General features: G+C 39.6%; 1 protein-coding gene across 33 annotated transcripts in view; it reads left to right on the top strand.

The window, feature by feature from the left end:
• The window catches only part of NRXN1 (neurexin 1), a gene marked incomplete at its 5' end in the record, with an annotated part of 1,123,860 nt that overhangs the window by 568,896 nt on the left and 537,499 nt on the right, over window positions 1-17,465 (top strand). For all 33 annotated transcript variants that reach the window (XM_082672696.1, XM_082672716.1, XM_082672704.1 and 30 more), the window contains one exon: window positions 14,724-14,897. In XM_082672696.1, coding sequence (XP_082528822.1) covers window positions 14,724-14,897 — 174 coding nt within the window. The remainder of the gene's footprint in view (window positions 1-14,723; window positions 14,898-17,465) is intronic.

Below are 17,465 nucleotides of genomic sequence, written 5' to 3'. Positions count from 1 at the left end.
GTTCTCATCACCACACATTGATACCCTAAACTATTTCTGTACCTCTATCTTTGTCTGCCTCTCTCTGCAAATGAATTCAACACATGTTGGTTAAAATTGTTCCTGAATTACACTGTCAGAATGGAAAAAAATGTCACTGCATTGAACCCTCTTAATGAGCAGGGTGGCTTCAAGAAAGCGGTCAGTAGAAGAAAAATTCCCCACAATTAACTTCATTCATTATTTCTCAGGTGTAGGGAACCAGGGAACCTTCACTATGTCCTTATTGTTCAAATGATTATTTATTGAATGAAAACTGCTAATTCATCCATTCATTCAATGAGTCAGCAAATAATTAGTGAGTGCTAAGTAAAAATGAGACTAAAAAGGTGCTTCGCTTATGATGCTTTCTTCAAGGAATTTATAAAATAATGGGAAGGCAAGATATCCACACAGAGAACTGGGAAGGAAATGCTAATTGTCAGAAAAGAGGTTCAAAATATTACGGGGATTCAAAGATCATACTTGCGTATGACTGAGAAAACACATTAACAAGGTGGAATTTGAGTTGAGACCCCGAAATTGCATCAGGCTTTCAAATGGAACATTGGAAGGGGAAAGACACTCATGATGGAAGTAATGTACTGTGAAAAGGGATGGAACAATAACAGTGCAGTATTGGAGAAATGGTGAAAAATACAGTTTGACTAAAGATTAAAATATAGGTAGAGGATTGATGTTAGCCTAATTCTCTCCCTGGCAAAAATTGTTGGGGAGACATTGTTCAAAGTTTAGAAAAAGTTACTGAGGGAGGATATCTCAAAATCTTGACCACCCTGAGCCTCACACTTTATTTAGAAACCAGCGGGATGTATTAAAGAAATCAGAACACAGTATGGGCATGATGGATATGGTATTAATGAGGAGGATGGATAGAGGCAGGGACACCAGGTAATGGGTTACTGCATAAAAGGTGTACGTGGGGAAAGGAAGATAAGAACTGGAAAAGGAAAGGAAAATGGAGGCACAGACGTCAGAAGTATTGGCCAAGTTGAGTCATCCACATCAAAGTTCTCAGCAATAATTTGAATGTAAGGTATAAGAAATAGAATGGAGTTAAAAAGTGATATTGAAATTAATTTCAGTTTGGGTAATAGGGAGACTAGAAATGTGATTGCTATAAAACAGGGAAGTCTAGAATTAATTTCCCAGTGTGGGGAGGGGGGAAAGATGATGGTTTGTTTTTAGGCTGAACTTAGAAAACCAGGATAGGACTAAAGATAAGGATTTGCAGGTATTTCCTAGAAGTAAGAACAGGTTATTCTAGGATTAAACCCTTTATGCACCAAGGAAGACTAAGGTGTAGAGAATTTAGACAGTATCTAATAAATCAAACTGATGACCACTGAATTTCTAAAATTAACCTGATTTTTCATAGAGATCTATGGAGGGCACAGGTCTAGCGTTTCAGAGCAAAACATCCACCTGAATTGCCAACTTTGACTTCAATAATGACTACTTGGTGTGCCCTGAACTTAGATGTGGTTTCGGATAGTGTTTGTTGTTCAATCCAAACTGATCATTGTTATGAACGTATTCATTTATCTACTCTTAGGTTCAAATGTGTTAGAGAAATATTGACAATTTCCCATGCTTTTGCTTCTAGTAATGTAACATCACTTATTTAAGCAATCACAGGAAACAGTAACGTTGGCTTTCTACCCAGAAAAAACATGAAGTAAATAAGTTTGTGCTTGTTCTCCAGGGACTAGAGATGATTTTTTTCTTCTATCTAACAGGGCACACCTGTTATAAAAAGAGGATTACATTTAATTTGCCTCCCAAAGAAAGCCTGCATTAACTTATATGGTCAAGATCCAACCTGCCGATGTTCATTTGTGGATGTGTGACAAAAGATTAAAATTAAAGATAAAGATACAAATCGAGGCGGAGGCAGATTTTGATTGTTCTCTGATGTAAGGAAGGGCATCTTTCCTGCAGAATAACTCTGAGAAACTAGCCCAGCCTGATTGTACTTTTTCTACCAGCCAATCACAACAAGAATTGAGAGGAATGTTAGCGAAGTCTCCCAATTTGCTGTCCAAAGTCAAATCCTCTGAGCAGAGCCTCCAGAATTGTACTTTCTCCAGTCTGGCCAGTAGGAAAGTCAGACAGTGTGTATTGCTCCAGCTTTTTTTTTTTTTTTTTTTTTTTTTCAAATGCCACTTATAAGAGATTGTGGGAGCCTCCTTAAGTTTCCCTAGAGTTTTAGCTATCCAAATCTACAAAGCAGTTGTCCTTTTTATATGTGCTCTTTTTAATTAAAATGAAACTGAGATGTTTAAGAGGCACTAAAAAATACATATGGATAAACAGGAAAGCTGAGTCAAAGAGCTAATTATACCTCGACGCTGGCATTCTGCTGCTGTAGAGCTCAGGGTCCTTGCTCTAACTGCCTCATGCTCCCTGTTTTAAGAGAAGAGAAAACCTCCTACACCACTTCATTTTTCTGCTTTTGGTTGATGGCTCCCAAGCCAGGCCTTCCAGCCCCAGCATCCCTAAGCCCCCAGTTCATATCATCCCTGTAGGACACTCCTACTCAAATTACACATGTTTAATGTTAAATGCAGTTTCATCTCTTCTCTCCAAATTATTACTGTTTATTATTACTGTTAATTATTATTATTACTGTTAATTATTACTGTTTCAAATTCCCTCATCTCCTAGCCTGCATGGCTTTTATTTTTGGACTTCTCATTGCCTTTAAAAAAAAAAAAACAAACAGTAGTCACAAATTCTATCATGTTACTCAAGGCTTTCCTTTGACTTTTTTTATCCAACATTATTTACCATGGCCCCTTTGATAATTCTTCTTTTCCAGCCCATCCCAGCCTTTTGTGCTCTTTTTTGAATGCTGTATTAATTTTGTCTTCTTGGTACATTTGTGCTGTTCCCCATGTTTGGCACCTTCATTTATGTCATTACAAAGTAATGTATCCTATACTTTCTTTTGGTCTAAACTCGTTCATGATACTTCAGCTTACAACTGATGTCCATAAAATCCTTTTATTTCTCTGATTTTATAAGGCGCATTTAGCCTGAACCTTACAACCAGTCCCTCGGGCTTCACAGAATTCTTGTGTCTCAGTCTGTTTATATCAAAATAGAAGATATTTATCAAGCGATTGTTCCATTTATGTTACCAGATTCAGTGCTGCTGGGATTCAAACTGAGTATGTCAAGGAAAGCTCTCGAGCTGCTTATTGTATAGTGCAGGGCACACTTCAAGTACACAAATGCGTCTAAAGTAAGTCAGAGAAAATAAGACTTGTACGTTTGGCATCTTGTTGCTCTAATTATACTAGAAACACGGGGACGACCTGTACTTCTCATTCTTTTGTAGCCAATTATAACTAAGAAGCTTGTGTGCTATTCCCTACTCATTACTGCCCAACTACTGGGAAATGGATACTTGTGATATCATCTCAGATCATTCCACAGATGACATTCTTGAGAGGGGGGCCGTTACACACACACACACACACACACACACACACACACACACACTCTCCACACTAGGACAAAGATAAGGGTTTCTTGATATTTTTTTTAAAAGCCCACTCCCCAAATGTTTGAGATTATCTGGCTCTGTGCATGTTCTTTGCACCTTCTTCTGCCACAGCTCCATCATTTCCTTGTCAGTTGCATACATGGCCTACTTAAATAATATGAATAAAAATCAACCACTCATAGCTTGAAGGAAGGGTACCAGCATGGCTTCAAGTCCATAGGAAACTGACTGTTACTGGATGTCCATCCTGGCTCTCGTTCATACACTGGGTCATTAAAAAGCCTAGCTTCCTTGCCATGCACAGGATTTTGCCTGCAAGATCCCATTAGTGCTAATGGGTCATTTTCCTTCCATCACCCCACGGATGAAAAGGAGAAGGTGCATCTTTGATGAAGTGCTAATGTTACACAGGGCTCAGGCCACTTAAAGGTTTCCTTTGTTCTCTTCCTATGGCAGTCCTGTGGGAGACTTAAGACCACTCTCTGCTATATGAAGAGTTTATAAAGACGGTATTAAGTTGTGGTGCTAAGTGCAGCTTCAGTAATGAAAATAAGAATGAGTCCCTTGCTTATAAAGCCAAACTCATCCACCTTGGTACGTCTGAGGCTTATATCCTGCACGGCTTGAATCAATATTTTCTGCTCTTTAACAACACAAGGGAAAGAGTACTACTTTTCCTCAATAAGCTTTAAAAACTGATTTGGGCAAGTAAGTGTGCTGATAGGAAAAAAAGTAGGAAGTAGCAGGAAATGGGGAAAGGAAGTAAGTGCATTTTAGGATTAGCTCTCTCCCTATGTGCTGCCTTACCATTCTTCTCTCTTTTCTGATTCTTATCTACTGTGACTTCAATCCATCCGTTGACTGACAATATTTATTGATTGCCTACTGTGCTTGTAGTCCAGTACTAGGCACTGTGGGAGAATCTAAGACAAAGACACAACCTCTATCCTCCAGGAGGTTACAATCAGAAAGAGGAAGATGGGTTGTCAAATATATAGCATCCCATACATAACTTTGAGTGCTAAGTTCTACATCTGAAAAACCCGAAGCAGGGACGAGAATTCTTAATTCAACTCCCACGGTTCTCTAATACTACAGTCATTAGGCCCAGAGGAAAGCTGACATTTCCTAACAAATTTAGTTCAGCAAATGAATGCAGGGAGCACTTCCTTGCATTGCTATTTGATATGTAATAGCAGAAAGTTCAGCCCACAGTCTCAGACGAGCAAGAAAGGCCACTTTCTCTACTTTCCTTATAACTCACCTTGGTTTCTGTTTTGAGGTCTGATTCTTTGTTAGTGAAACTGTAATCTCAGGCAATTTCAGTTCCCTTATTTCCTTGGGATTATGTCTAGATGATTTGGGGGTGGGGGCTTCCATTGTACCAGTATCTGGGGAGGTAGAGAGATTGCACAGGAGTTGGTCTCAAATATTCTATATTAATTGCTTAGGTGCTCGCTGAATTGCTACCCAGCATCTTCTTTCTTGTGTGCATGACCTCCTCAGGCCAGATTTTTTCTGCTTGCTCCTGTTCTGCTCTGGGAATTGTTCTGTTGCTGCCACACCACAAGGGGATATGAAAAGTTCTGTCAGGCTAAGAAAGCTCCCAGCATGTCTGAATCTCCTATGCATCTATTTCTTCTCAAGGATATCACTGCTGCCTCTGGGTTCTCTTGAGGAAATGCACACAGATCAATATTACTTTCCTCAACCTACATGAGGTTTTGGCATCCACCAGGGCTCAGGCCTCAAGTCGGATCACTATGTCCTCTACTGGGCAATGACTATATTCAAACTTCTTCTCCTCCAACTTTCTCTCCTGCCTGCCCACATGAGGGGCAGGAAAGCTTTACTCTTCTCATGTAATTGCCTGTATATTCTGTCTATTTCACTCCTCTAAGAGTCTTGAATTTTAAGGATCAAATACATAAAGATAACTTTATATCTTTGGTCTCTGAGGCAAATAAAACACAATCACTTGAAATTTAAGTGAGAGAAAAGACTAAGGAGAGAAAGGATATATGGAAGGGAAAAATCAAATGTTTCAAAAATAGTATCCTATTTCAGATCAAAAACATGCTTTCCTTTAATATTAAGAATGATGGTTAATAGTCAATAGATGTTTCCTTTTATTTAAAAGGTGAGGGAAGTAGGCATATCCAGTACCTTCAGTACAAACTATGCAGGATCAGTGGCATCCTAGTGTAATACTTAGAGCTTTACTTAGTAGGTCAGGGACCTAAGTTCTCAGTTTTGTTTTTTGTTGTTTTGTTTGTTTCTTCTTTTGCGGTATGCGGGCCTCTCACTGTTGTGGCCTCTCCCGTTGCGGAGCACAGGCTCCGGACGCGCAGGCTCAGCGGCCATGGCTCACGGGCCCAGCCGCTCTGCGGCATGTGGGATCTTCCCGGACCGGGGCACGAACCTGTGTCCCTTGCATCGGCAGGCGGACTCTCAACCACTGCACCACCAGGAAGCCCAGTTCTCAGTTTTTATGGCTAAATGACTTTAAGCAAGCTCAGTTTTCTCATCAGTACAATCAGGAATGTTCTGTGTGTTGCTTGATTTTTACCCTACTTACCAGGTTAGCCTATTACCGTTTTATGGATGGTGGCAGAAGACACAAGCTTTCTGGGTCAGACACCAAGCACTTTATTACTCATGAATTAACAAACAGTGTGAGCATCAGCATGTGTATCAGTTCTCCTTCCTCCCAAGTCCCATAAAAACAATACAAAGGGGCCCAGAGAACATTAGGAATATAGGAGTTTTGTGTTACAGTGGGAGAAGGTATCAGGTAACATGAAAGTTAAATAAAATGGTTAACGTGAGAGCGAAAATCCAAATGACAATGCAAAGTCAGAGGAGTAAGTAGCTAAATAGAATATGTTACCAGGACTTGTAAACAGGAGTAGGATATTATGGAAATTTGGGGTCACCCTCCTTATGTTCTGCATTGATTGTTTACTAGAGTCAGTTAATTACACCTACTCAGTGCTATACAGATATGATGAATAATCTTTCATAGAAAAGAAGCAGAATCAAACTTGGATTGCGGTCTTCTTTTAAGTAGTTGTCCATAAAGTTGGGAAATCTTAAACGTAGAGACATGAAGATGACAAGCAGAGCAAAGTGTCCCACTAGAAACTGTAATAAAATTGGGAAAAATTAATTGATAACTTGTCAGTAGATCCCAGAACAGCATAAAGAATTCAGAGTGGTATGCCTTTACCTAAAAGATGAAATACTTGAAAAGGGATGGAATATTCATGTATATATAGTCTACTATGGGAGTGAGTTAGTGAATAAGTTAGGTTCAAGCATACTAGAAAAGGCAATTTTAGACATTAGACATTTAGAATTCATTGAGCTTCTAGTTAACAGAAAGGCCTAGAACTCTCTAAGCAGAATGTAGATTTGATAATAATAACACGTGCTAACATCTACTACATATTTTCATTCTGATAGATTCTTTCCATTATTTTATCTCATTTAATCTTCACACAACACTATGGAATAGGTTTTATTGCTCCCATTTTAGAAATGAGATTATTAATGATCAGAGAAAGTAAAAAAAAAAAAAAGCTCAAAGCCATAGAGTCGGTAAATAACTTGACTTGGATTTTATTGGGTTGGCCAAAAAATTATTTTGGGTTCTTCCATAACATCTTATGGAAAAACGCGAACGAACTTTTTGGCCAACCCAATAATTCAGGGACCACTTCATGGTACATGTTCCATCCATTTGGCCACACTGTATCGAACTCACTTAAGTTCTCTGTGGGAATAGCTTCTAGAAATTTCTTCCAGTGCTGATGTATTATTGAAACACCTCTATTGTTTTGTACTTTTTTTTTTTACATCTTTATTGGAGTATAATTGCTTTACAATGGTGTGTTAGTTTCTGCTTTATGACAAACTTAATCAGTTATACATATACATATGTTCCCATATGTCTTCCCTCTTGCGTCTCCCTCCCTCCCACCCTCCCTATCCCACCCCTCCAGGCGGTCACAAAGCACCGAGCTGATATCCCTGTGCTACGCGGCTGCTTCCAACTAGCTATCTACCTTACGTTTGGTAGTGTATATATGTCCATGCCTCTCTCTCGCTTTGTCACAGCTCACCCTTCCCCCTCCCCATATCCTCAAGTCCGTTCTCCAGTAGATCTGTGTCTTTATTCCTGTCTTACCCCTAGGTTCTTCATGACATTTTTTTTTCTTAAATTCCATATATATGTGTTAGCATACGGTATTTGTCTTTCTCTTTCTGACTTACTTCACTCTGTATGACAGACTCTAGGTCTATCCACCTCATCACAAATAGCTCAATTTCGTTTCTTTTTATGGCTGAGTAATATTCCATTGCACATCTTCTTTATCCATTCATCAGATGATGGGCACTTAGGTTGTTTCCATCTCCAGGCTATTGTAAATAGAGCTGCAATGAACATTTTGGTACATGACTCTTTGTGCATTATGGTTTTCTCAGGGTATATGCCCAGTAGTGGGATTGCTGGGTCATATGGTAGTTCTATTTGTAGTTTTTTAAGGAACCTCCATACTGTTCTCCATAGTGGCTGAACCAATTCACATTCCCACCAGCAGTGCAAGAGTGTTCGCTTTTCTCCACACCCTCTCCAGCATTTATTGTTTCTAGATTTTTTGATGATGGCCATTCTGACTGGTGTGAGATGATATCTCATTGTAGTTTTGATTTGTATTTCTCTAATAATTAGTAATGTTGAGCATTCTTTCATGTGTTTGTTGGCAGTCTGTATATCTTTTTTAGAGAAATGTCTATTTAGGTCTTCTGCCCATTTTTGGATTGGGTTGTTTGTTTTTTTGTTATTGAGCTGCATGAGCTGCTTGTAAATTTTGGAGATTAATCCTTTGTCAGTTGCTTCATTTGCAAATATTTTCTCCCATTCTGAGGGTTGTCTTTTGGTCTTGTTCATGATTTCCTTTGCTGTGCAAAAGCTTTGAAGTTTCATTCGGTCCCATTTGTTTATTTTTGTTTTTATTTCCATTTCTCTAGGAGGTGGGTCAAAAAGGATCTTGCTGTGATTTATGTCATAGAGTGTTCTGCCTATGTTTTCCTCTAAGAGTTTGATAGTTTCTGGCCTTACATTTAGGTCTTTAATCCATTTTGAGCTTATTTTTGGGTATGGTGTTAAGGAGTGATCTAATCTCATACTTTTACATGTACCTGTCCAGTTTTCCCTGCACCGTTTATTGAAGAGGCTGTCCTTTCTCCACTGTACATTCCTGCCTCCTTTATCAAAGATAAGGTGACCATATGTGCATGGGTTTATCTCTGGGCTTTCTATCCTGTTCCATTGATCTATAGTTCTGTTTCTGTGCCAGTACCATACTGTCTTGATTACTGTAGCTTTGTAGTATAGTCTGAAGTCAGGGAGCCTGATTCCTCCAGCTCTGTTTTTCGTTCTCAAGATTGCTTTGGCTATTCGGGGTCTTTTGTGTTTCCATACAAATTGTGAAAGTTTTTGTTCTAGTTCTGTGAAAAATGCCAGTGGTAGTTTGATAGGGATTGCATTGAATCTGTAGATTGCTTTAGGTAGTAGAGTCATTTTCACAATGTTGATTCTTCCAATCCAAGAACATGGTATATCTCTCCATCTATTTGTATCATCTTTAATTTCTTTCATCAGTGTCTTATAATTTTCTGCACACAGGTCTTTTGTCTCCTTAGGTAGGTTTATTCCTAGATATTTTATTCTTTTTGTTGCAATGGTAAATGGGAGTGTTTTCTTGATTTCACTTTCAGATTTTTCATCATTAGTGTAGAGGAATGCCAGAGATTTCTGTGCATTAATTTTGTATCCTGCTACTTTACCACATTCATTGATTAGCTCTAGTAGTTTTCTGGTAGCATCTTTAGGATTCTCTATGTATAGTATCATGTCATCTGCAAACAACGACAGCTTTACTTCTTCTTTTCCGAATTGGATTCCTTTTATTTCCTTTTCTTCTCTGGTTGCTGGGGCTAAAACTTCCAAAACTATGTTGAATAAGAGTGGTGAGAGTGGGCAACCTTGTCTTGTTCCTCATCTTAGTGGAAATGCTTTCAGTTTTTCACCATTGAGGATGAAGTTGGCTGTGGGTTTGTCATATATGGCCTTTATTATGTTGAGGAAAGTTCCCTCTATTCCTACTTTCTGCAGGGTTTTTTTCATAAATGGGTGTTGAATTTTGTTGAAAGTTTTCTCTGCATCTATTGAGATGATCATATGGTTTTTCTCCTTCAATGTGTTAATATGGTTTATCACATTGATAGATTTGTGTATATTGAAGAATCCTTGCATTCCTGGAATAAACCCCACTTGATCATGGTGTATGATCCTTTTAATGTGCTGTTGCATTTTGTTTGCTAGTATTTTGTTGAGGATTTTTGCATCTATGTTTATCAGTGATATTGGCCTGTAGTTTTCTTTCTTTGTGACATCCTTGTCTGGTTTTGGTATCAGGGTGATGGTGGCCTCGTAGAATGAGTTTGGGAGTGTTCCTCCCTCTGCTATATTTTGGAAGAGTTTGAGAAGGATAGGTGTTAGCTCTTCTCTAAATGTTTCATAGAATTCGCCTGTGAAGCCATCTGGTCCTGGGCTTTTGTTTGTTGGAAGATTTTTCATCACAGTTTCAATTTCAGTGCTTGTGATTGGTCTGTTCATATTTTCTATTTCTTCCTGATTCAGTCTTGGCAGGTTGTGCATTTCTAATAATTTGTCCATTTCTTCCAGGTTGTTCATTTTGTTGGCATGGAGTTGCTTCTAGTAATCTCTCGTGATCTTTTGTATTTCTGCAGTGTCAGTTGTTACTTCTCCTTTTTCATTTCTAATTCTATTGATTTGAGTCTTCTCCCTTTTTTTCTTGATGAGTCTGACTAATGGTTTATCAATTTTGTTTATCTTCTCAAAAAACCAGCGTTTAGTTTTGTTGATCTTTGCTATTGTTTCCTTCTTTTCTTTTTCATTTATTTCTGATCTGATTTTTATGATTTCTTTCCTTCTGCTAACTTTGGGGTTTTTTTGTTGTTCTTTCTCTAATTGCTTTAGGTGCAAGGTTAGGTTGTTTATTCGAGATGTTTCCTGTTTCTTAAGGTAGGATTGTATTGCTATAAACTTCCCTCTTAGAACTGCTTTTGCTGCATCCCATAGATTTTGGGTCGTCGTGTCTCCATTGTCATTTGTTTCTAGGTATTTTTTTATTTTCTCTTTGATTTCTTCAGTGATCACTTCGTTATAAGTAGTGTATTGTTTAGCCTCCATGTGTTTGTATTTTTTACAGATCTTTTCCTGTAATTGATATCTAGTCTCATAGTGTTTTGGTTGGAAAAGATACTTGATACAATTTCAATTTTCTTAAATTTACGAAGGCTTGATATGTGACCCAAGGTATGATCTATCCTAGAGAATCTTCCATGAGCACTTGAGAAAAATGTGTATTCTGTTGTTTTTGGATGGAATGTCCTATAAATATCAATGAAGTCCATCTTGTTTAATGTATCATTTAAAGCTTGTGTTTCCTTATTTATTGTCATTTTGGATGATCTGTCCATTGGTGAAAGTGGGATGTTAAAGTCCCCTACTATGATTGTGTTACTGTCGATTTCCCCTTTTATGGCTGTTAGCATTTGCCTTTTGTATTGAGGTGCCCCTATGTTGGGTACATAAATATTTACAATTGTTATATCTTCTTGGATCAATCCCTTGATCATTATGTAGTGTCCTTCTTTGTCTCTTCTAATAGTCTTTATTTTAAGGTCTATTTTGTCTGATATGAGAATTGCTACTCCAGCTTTCTTTTGGTTTCCATTTGCATGAAATAACTCTTTCCATCTCCTCACTTTCAGTCTGTATGTGTCTCTAGGTCTGAAGTGAGTCTCTTGTAGACAGCAAATATATGGGTCTTGTTTTTGTATCCATTCAGCCAATGTGTGTCTTTTGGTGGGAGCATTTAGTCCATTTACATTAAAGTTAATTATTGATATGTATGTTCCTATTCCCATTTTCTAAATTGTTTTGGGTTCGTTATTGTAGGTCTTTTCCTTCCCTTGTGTTTCTTGCCTAGAGAAGTTCCTTTAGCAGTTGTTGTAAAGCTGGTTTGGTGGTGCTGAACTCTCTCAGCTTTTGCTTGTCTAAAGGTTTTAATTTCTCCATCAAATGTGAATGAGATCCTTGCTGGGTAGAGTAATTTTGGTTGCAGGTTTTTCTCCTTCATCACTTTAAATATGTCCTGCCAGTCCCTTCTGGCTTGCAGAGTTTCTGCTGAAAGATCCGCTGTTAACCTTATGGGGATTCCCTTGTGTGTTATTTGTTGTTTTCTCCTTGCTGCTTTTAATATGTTTTCTTTGTATTTAATTTTTGGCATTTGATTAATATGTGTCTTGGCGTATTTCTCCTTGGATTTATCCTGTATGGGAATCTCTGTGCTTCCTGGACTTGATTAACTATTTCCTTTCCCATATTAGGGAAGTTTTCAACTATAATCCCTTCAAATATTTTCTCAGTCCTTTTCTTTTTCTCTTCTTCTTCTGGAACCCCTATAATTCAAATGCTGGTGCATTTGATGTTGTCCCAGAGGTCTCTGAGACTGTCCTCAGTTCTTTTCATTCTTTTTTCTTTATTGTGCTCTGCAGTAGTTATTTCCACTATTTTATCTTCCAGGTCACTTATCCGTTCTTCTGCCACAGTTATTCTGCTATTGATCCCATAGAGTATTTTTAATTTCATTTATTGTGTTGTTCATCATTGTTTGTTTCATCTTTAGTTCTTCTGTGTCCTTGTTAAATGTTTCTTGCATTTTGTGTATTATATTTCCAAGATTTTGGATCATTTTTACTATCATTAGTCTGAATTTTTTTTCAGGTAGACTGCCTATTTCCTCTTCATTTGTTAGGTCTGGTGGGTTTTTATCTTGCTCCTTCATCTGCTGTGTGTTTTTCTGTCTTCTCATTTTGCTTATCTTACTGTGTTTGGGGTCTCCTTTTTGCAGGCTGCAGGTTCGTAGTTCCCATTGTTTTTGGTGTCTCTCCCCAGTGGCTAAGGTTGGTTCAGTGGGTTGTGTAGGCTTCCTGGTAGAGGGGACTAGTGCCTGTGTTCTGGTGGATGAGGCTGGATCTTGTCTTTCTGGTGGGCAGGTCCACGTCTGGTGGTGTGTTTTGGGGTGTCTGTGGACTCATTATGATTTTAGGCAGCCTCTCTGCTAATGGGTGGGGTTGTGTTCCTTCTTGCTAGTTGTTTGGCATAGGATGTCCAGCACTGTAGCTTGCTGGTCGTTGAGTGAAGCTGGGTGCTGGTGTTGAGATGGAGATCTCTGGGAGATTTTCGCCATTTGATATTATGTGGAGCTGGGAGGTCTCTTGTGGACAAGTGTCCTGAAGTTGGCTTTCCCTCCTCAGAGGCACAGCACTGACTCCTGGCTGCAGCACCAAGAGCCATTCATCCACACGGCTCAGAATAAAAGGGAGGAAAAGTAGAAAGAAAGAATTAGTAGAAGTAGAAAGAAAGAAAGAAAGAAAGGAGGGAGGGAGGGAGGAAGGAAGGAAGGAAGGAGGGAAGGAAGGAAAAAAGAAAGGAGATAAAGTAAAATAAAATAAAGATAAAATATAATAAAGTTATTAGAATAAAAAAATAATTATTAAGAGAAAAAAAGAAAAAAATTAAAATAACAAAAAAATGGACGGATAGAACCCTAGGACAAATGGTGGAAGCAAAGCTATACAGACAAAATCTCACACAGAAGCATACACATACACACTCACAAAAACAGGAAAAGGGGAAAAAATCATAAATCTTGCTCCCAAAGTCCACCTCCTCAATTTGGGATGATTCGTTGTCTATTCATGTATTCCACAGATGCAGGGTCCATCAAGTTGATTGTGGAGCTTTAATCCGCTACTTCTGAGGCTCCTGGGAGAGATTTCCCTTTCTCTTCTTTATTCTCACAGCTCCCAGGGGCTCAGCTTTGGATTTGGCCCCGCCTCTGTGTGTAGGTCACCGGAGGGCGTCTGTTCTTAGCTCAGACAGGACGGGGTTAAAGGAGCCGCTGACTCGGGGGCTCTGGCTCACTCAGGCCGGGGGGGGGGGGGGGGGGGGGAGGGGCACGGAGTGCGGGGCGGGCCTGCGGCGGCAGAGGCCGTCGTGACGTTGCACCAGCCTCAGGCGCGCCGTGCGTTCTCCTGGGAAAGTTGTCCCTGGATCCCGCGACCCTGGCAGTGGCGGGCCGCACAGGCTCCCGGAAGGGGGGTGTGGATAGTGCCCTGTGCTCGCACACAGGCTTCTTGGTGGCGGCAGCAGCGGCCTTAGCGTCTCATGCCCGTCTCTGGGGTCCGCGCTTTTAGCCGCGGCTCACGCCCGTCTCTGCAGATCCTTTAAGCAGCGCTCTTAATCCCCTCTCCTCGCGCACCAGGAAACAAAGAGGGAAGAAAAAGTCTCTTGCCTCTTCGGCAGCTCCAGACTTTTCCCTGGACTCCCTCCCGGCTAGGCGTGGCGCACTAACCCCCTTCAGGCTGTGTTCACGCCGCCAACCCCAGTCCTCTTCCGGCGCTGCGACCGAAGCCCGAGCCTCAGCTCCCAGTCCCGCCCGCCCTGGCTGGTGAGCAGACAAGCCTCTCGGGCTGGTGAGTGCCGGTCGGCACCGAACTTCCATGCGGGAATGTCTGCGCTTTGCCCTCCGCACCCCTGTTGCTGCGCTCTCCTCCGTGGCTTCGAAGCTTCCCCCTCCGCCACCCGCAGTCTCCGCCCGGGAAGGGGCTTCTAGTGTGTGGAAAGCTTTCCTCCTTCACAGCTCCCTCCCGCTGGTGCAGGTCCTGTCCCTGTTCTTTTGTCTCTGTTTTTTCTTTTGCCTTACCCAGGTACGTGGGGGGTTTCTTGCCTTTTGGGAGGCCTGAGGTCTTCTGCCAGCGTTTAGTAGGTTTTCTGTAGGAGTTGTTACACCTGTAGATGTATTTCTGGTGTATATGTAGGGAGGAAGGTGATCTCCGCGTCTTACTCTTCCGCCATCTTCCCCTGTTTTGTACTTTTAAGAAAATATATAGTCATAAATTTACTTTTTAAAATTAATTTAATGAAAAATAAACCTATTTTTTTGTGTGTTCTACTGTTGTTTAAAGTCAATGTTAAGTTACTTTTGTGACCAAAATTTTTGTCTTCCCACAGGTGACTTGTATATAGGAGGAGTGGCCAAGGAAACATATAAATCCTTGCCGAAACTCGTACATGCCAAGGAGGGCTTTCAAGGCTGCCTGGCATCAGTTGATCTAAATGGACGGCTTCCAGACCTCATCTCAGATGCTCTTTTCTGCAATGGACAGATTGAGAGAGGCTGTGAAGGTACTAGATCTTTGTTATCACACTCAAAATAATTCTAATTCCACCCATAAATGAGAACAGCAAAATTCTCTGGCAGGCAAAATTTTCATTTCTGACAATTGACCAAACCCCCAGTTACGGCTTAAAAGTCCTTATTCATGTTTTAAACTTTTCATCCCATAAATCTTAAATTTTCTGGACTGTTTGCAAACCTAGACTAATGCCTGATATAAGATGGGAGCTATGCATCTTGTTATATTCTGCTTCTTTGCATTCTTTAGTTCACCTAATTAGTGTGCTAATCACTTCTGCAGTGCTTTCGTTATAGCATTAAATAGATATTCCACTTGGACTAGAAAAACATATTTACTCCAGCAAATGTTAATCAATTTGAGCCTGCTTTTTGACATCTCCATTCAATAGGATACAACAAGAGAATAACATTCAGATACCCATTCTCAGATCACGGTTTGGTTTGTTTCTACCTGGCAGCAAGAGTGTCTCCCATATATTATGTTTGTTTTAGCAAAAATTGGTTTCTTCTGTTACCCAAAGCTAATATTCCATACTTCAGAACTGTGCTCAAGTATCTTTCTGTACTTTTGTGTTCTCTATCAGACTAAGGTCTGTAGGAGTACTTTTTGATTGCTACTTTCATTTTAGATAATTTTCACTTCAACACCTCAGGTTATTTGAGCCAATTCTCCCTCCATAAATGCAATTTAATCACATTATCCTGAATTTTGTAGCTGTGAATGTGTTGCTGCTTCTCTTTTAATGTTGAATACAGTTTGGGCCATTTTGAAAATTTTAGATTCATAAGGAAATTTCATATGGGGGAAGCGAAGAAAGATGTGAATTCCTGTCTCCCAGGAGATTATGAATCATGTCTTCTCAGCCAAAATAATGCTATTAGATTTAGCAATTACCTAAGTACATATAAATTTTTTATATGGAAATACATTTTTTTCTCTCTGTAACATATGTTTCCCTGAAAAGTCAGGTGAAATTCAAATTGTGTTTTAATCACGCCAGAGGATAAGATTATTTAATGGAAATCTTTGTTGAGTTCATTTTTACTGTTTTGCTGTATTTATTTACTTTGTTTCAAATTTTGGTATAAATGTCCTTTTGTGAAACAAAGGGAAACTATGTGTTTTCTCCTTTTACCAATTTAGCAAAGGAAACAAAATTGTCAAGTGAATAAATTCTCTCTAGTGGATGGAGACAAAAATGTGGGACATAACTTTGATTCTTGGAGGTGATCTAATAAGTGAGAATATATGGGGTTTTTTTTTTTTTTTTAAAGGTACTACAAAATCTTCTGAAAACATTTTTCAAACATAGGCCTTTTGGGCTTCCCTGGTGGCACAGTGGTTGAGAGTCCTCCTGCCAATGCAGGGGACGCGGGTTCGTGCCCTGGACCGGGAGGATCCCACATGCCGCGGAGCGGCTGGGCCCGTGAGCCATGGACACTGAGCCTGTGCCTCCCGAGCCTGTGCTCCGCAACAGGAGAGGCCACAACAGTGAGAGGCCCGCGTATCGCAAAAAAAAAAGAAAAAAAAATAGGCCTTTCTACAAGTTGCTCGGTAAATTCTCACCTACAAGAAATGGTGGGAGCAGACAGACACATTCACAGCTAAACACTCACAAGATAGAAAACCAAACCCACACACATGACCTCCCACCACTGGCACATAATGTGAGTGGGTGAGTGGAAGGGAAAACTAATAAGAAATGTACTGAGAAAGTGTATTTACAGAAATAAAATTTGGTGTTATTTTCCATCATAACCTAATAAGCAATTTGGTTGAGGTGATTGTACATCTTCTTGGGTAATTTTAAACTATGGTTTGAACATCTGAAATCATTCAGTAGATTATGACATCGGCTCCTTCCTTACCTTATCTAGTTTGCTTTAATATCTGAGCTTTAATAATTCTCACCCTCTTTTACTCCCTTTTCCTTTATTTTTAGAATGTTGCCATGCTCCTGCCTTTCTGCCTTGACACTTCCCTGATTTTTTTCATTCCAACGTTAAGGTTAACAATTTTTAATGTGTGATTATTTCTGTCCTCTGTGGTTCCTAGGAATAATCTCAGATGTACCTGTCAGAGGTGTAATTGATGAGATACACGTATTTTTAGGATTGGTGGTAAACTTCTAGATACTCAATACATTATTTCTCTAAAGATTGTTCTCATGGGATTTTGAGCTCAAACCACATTGGAATCACTTAACTTCCATATTAATAGAAATAGTTTAAATTTGACATCACTAAATGATATCTTGTCAAGATTTTCCACCATTTCTACCCAAGACCCACGAATCTCTAAAGTTCTTTCATGTAAAAAGTCATTGGCCTTCTCTCAATAATCACTTGCTGCCTTTCATTTCTAACTTATTTCAGTGAGTAATAGCTGATTTTACTTACACACCACGTTAGCTAGCAGAGGGAACTTACCTTGTCCTTTTCCCTTTACATTAATGTTTCTCAACTTGAGCAAGTATTGGAATCACCTGGAGAATTGTTAAAACCCATGTTACTTGACACCAACCCAAGGTTTCTGATTCAGTAGGTCTAGGATG

This window comes from Grampus griseus, assembly GCF_964374135.1.
Source record: "Grampus griseus genome assembly, chromosome: 15".
NCBI lineage: Eukaryota > Metazoa > Chordata > Mammalia > Artiodactyla > Delphinidae > Grampus > Grampus griseus.
This window is presented reverse-complemented; position numbering and strand designations above follow the sequence as displayed.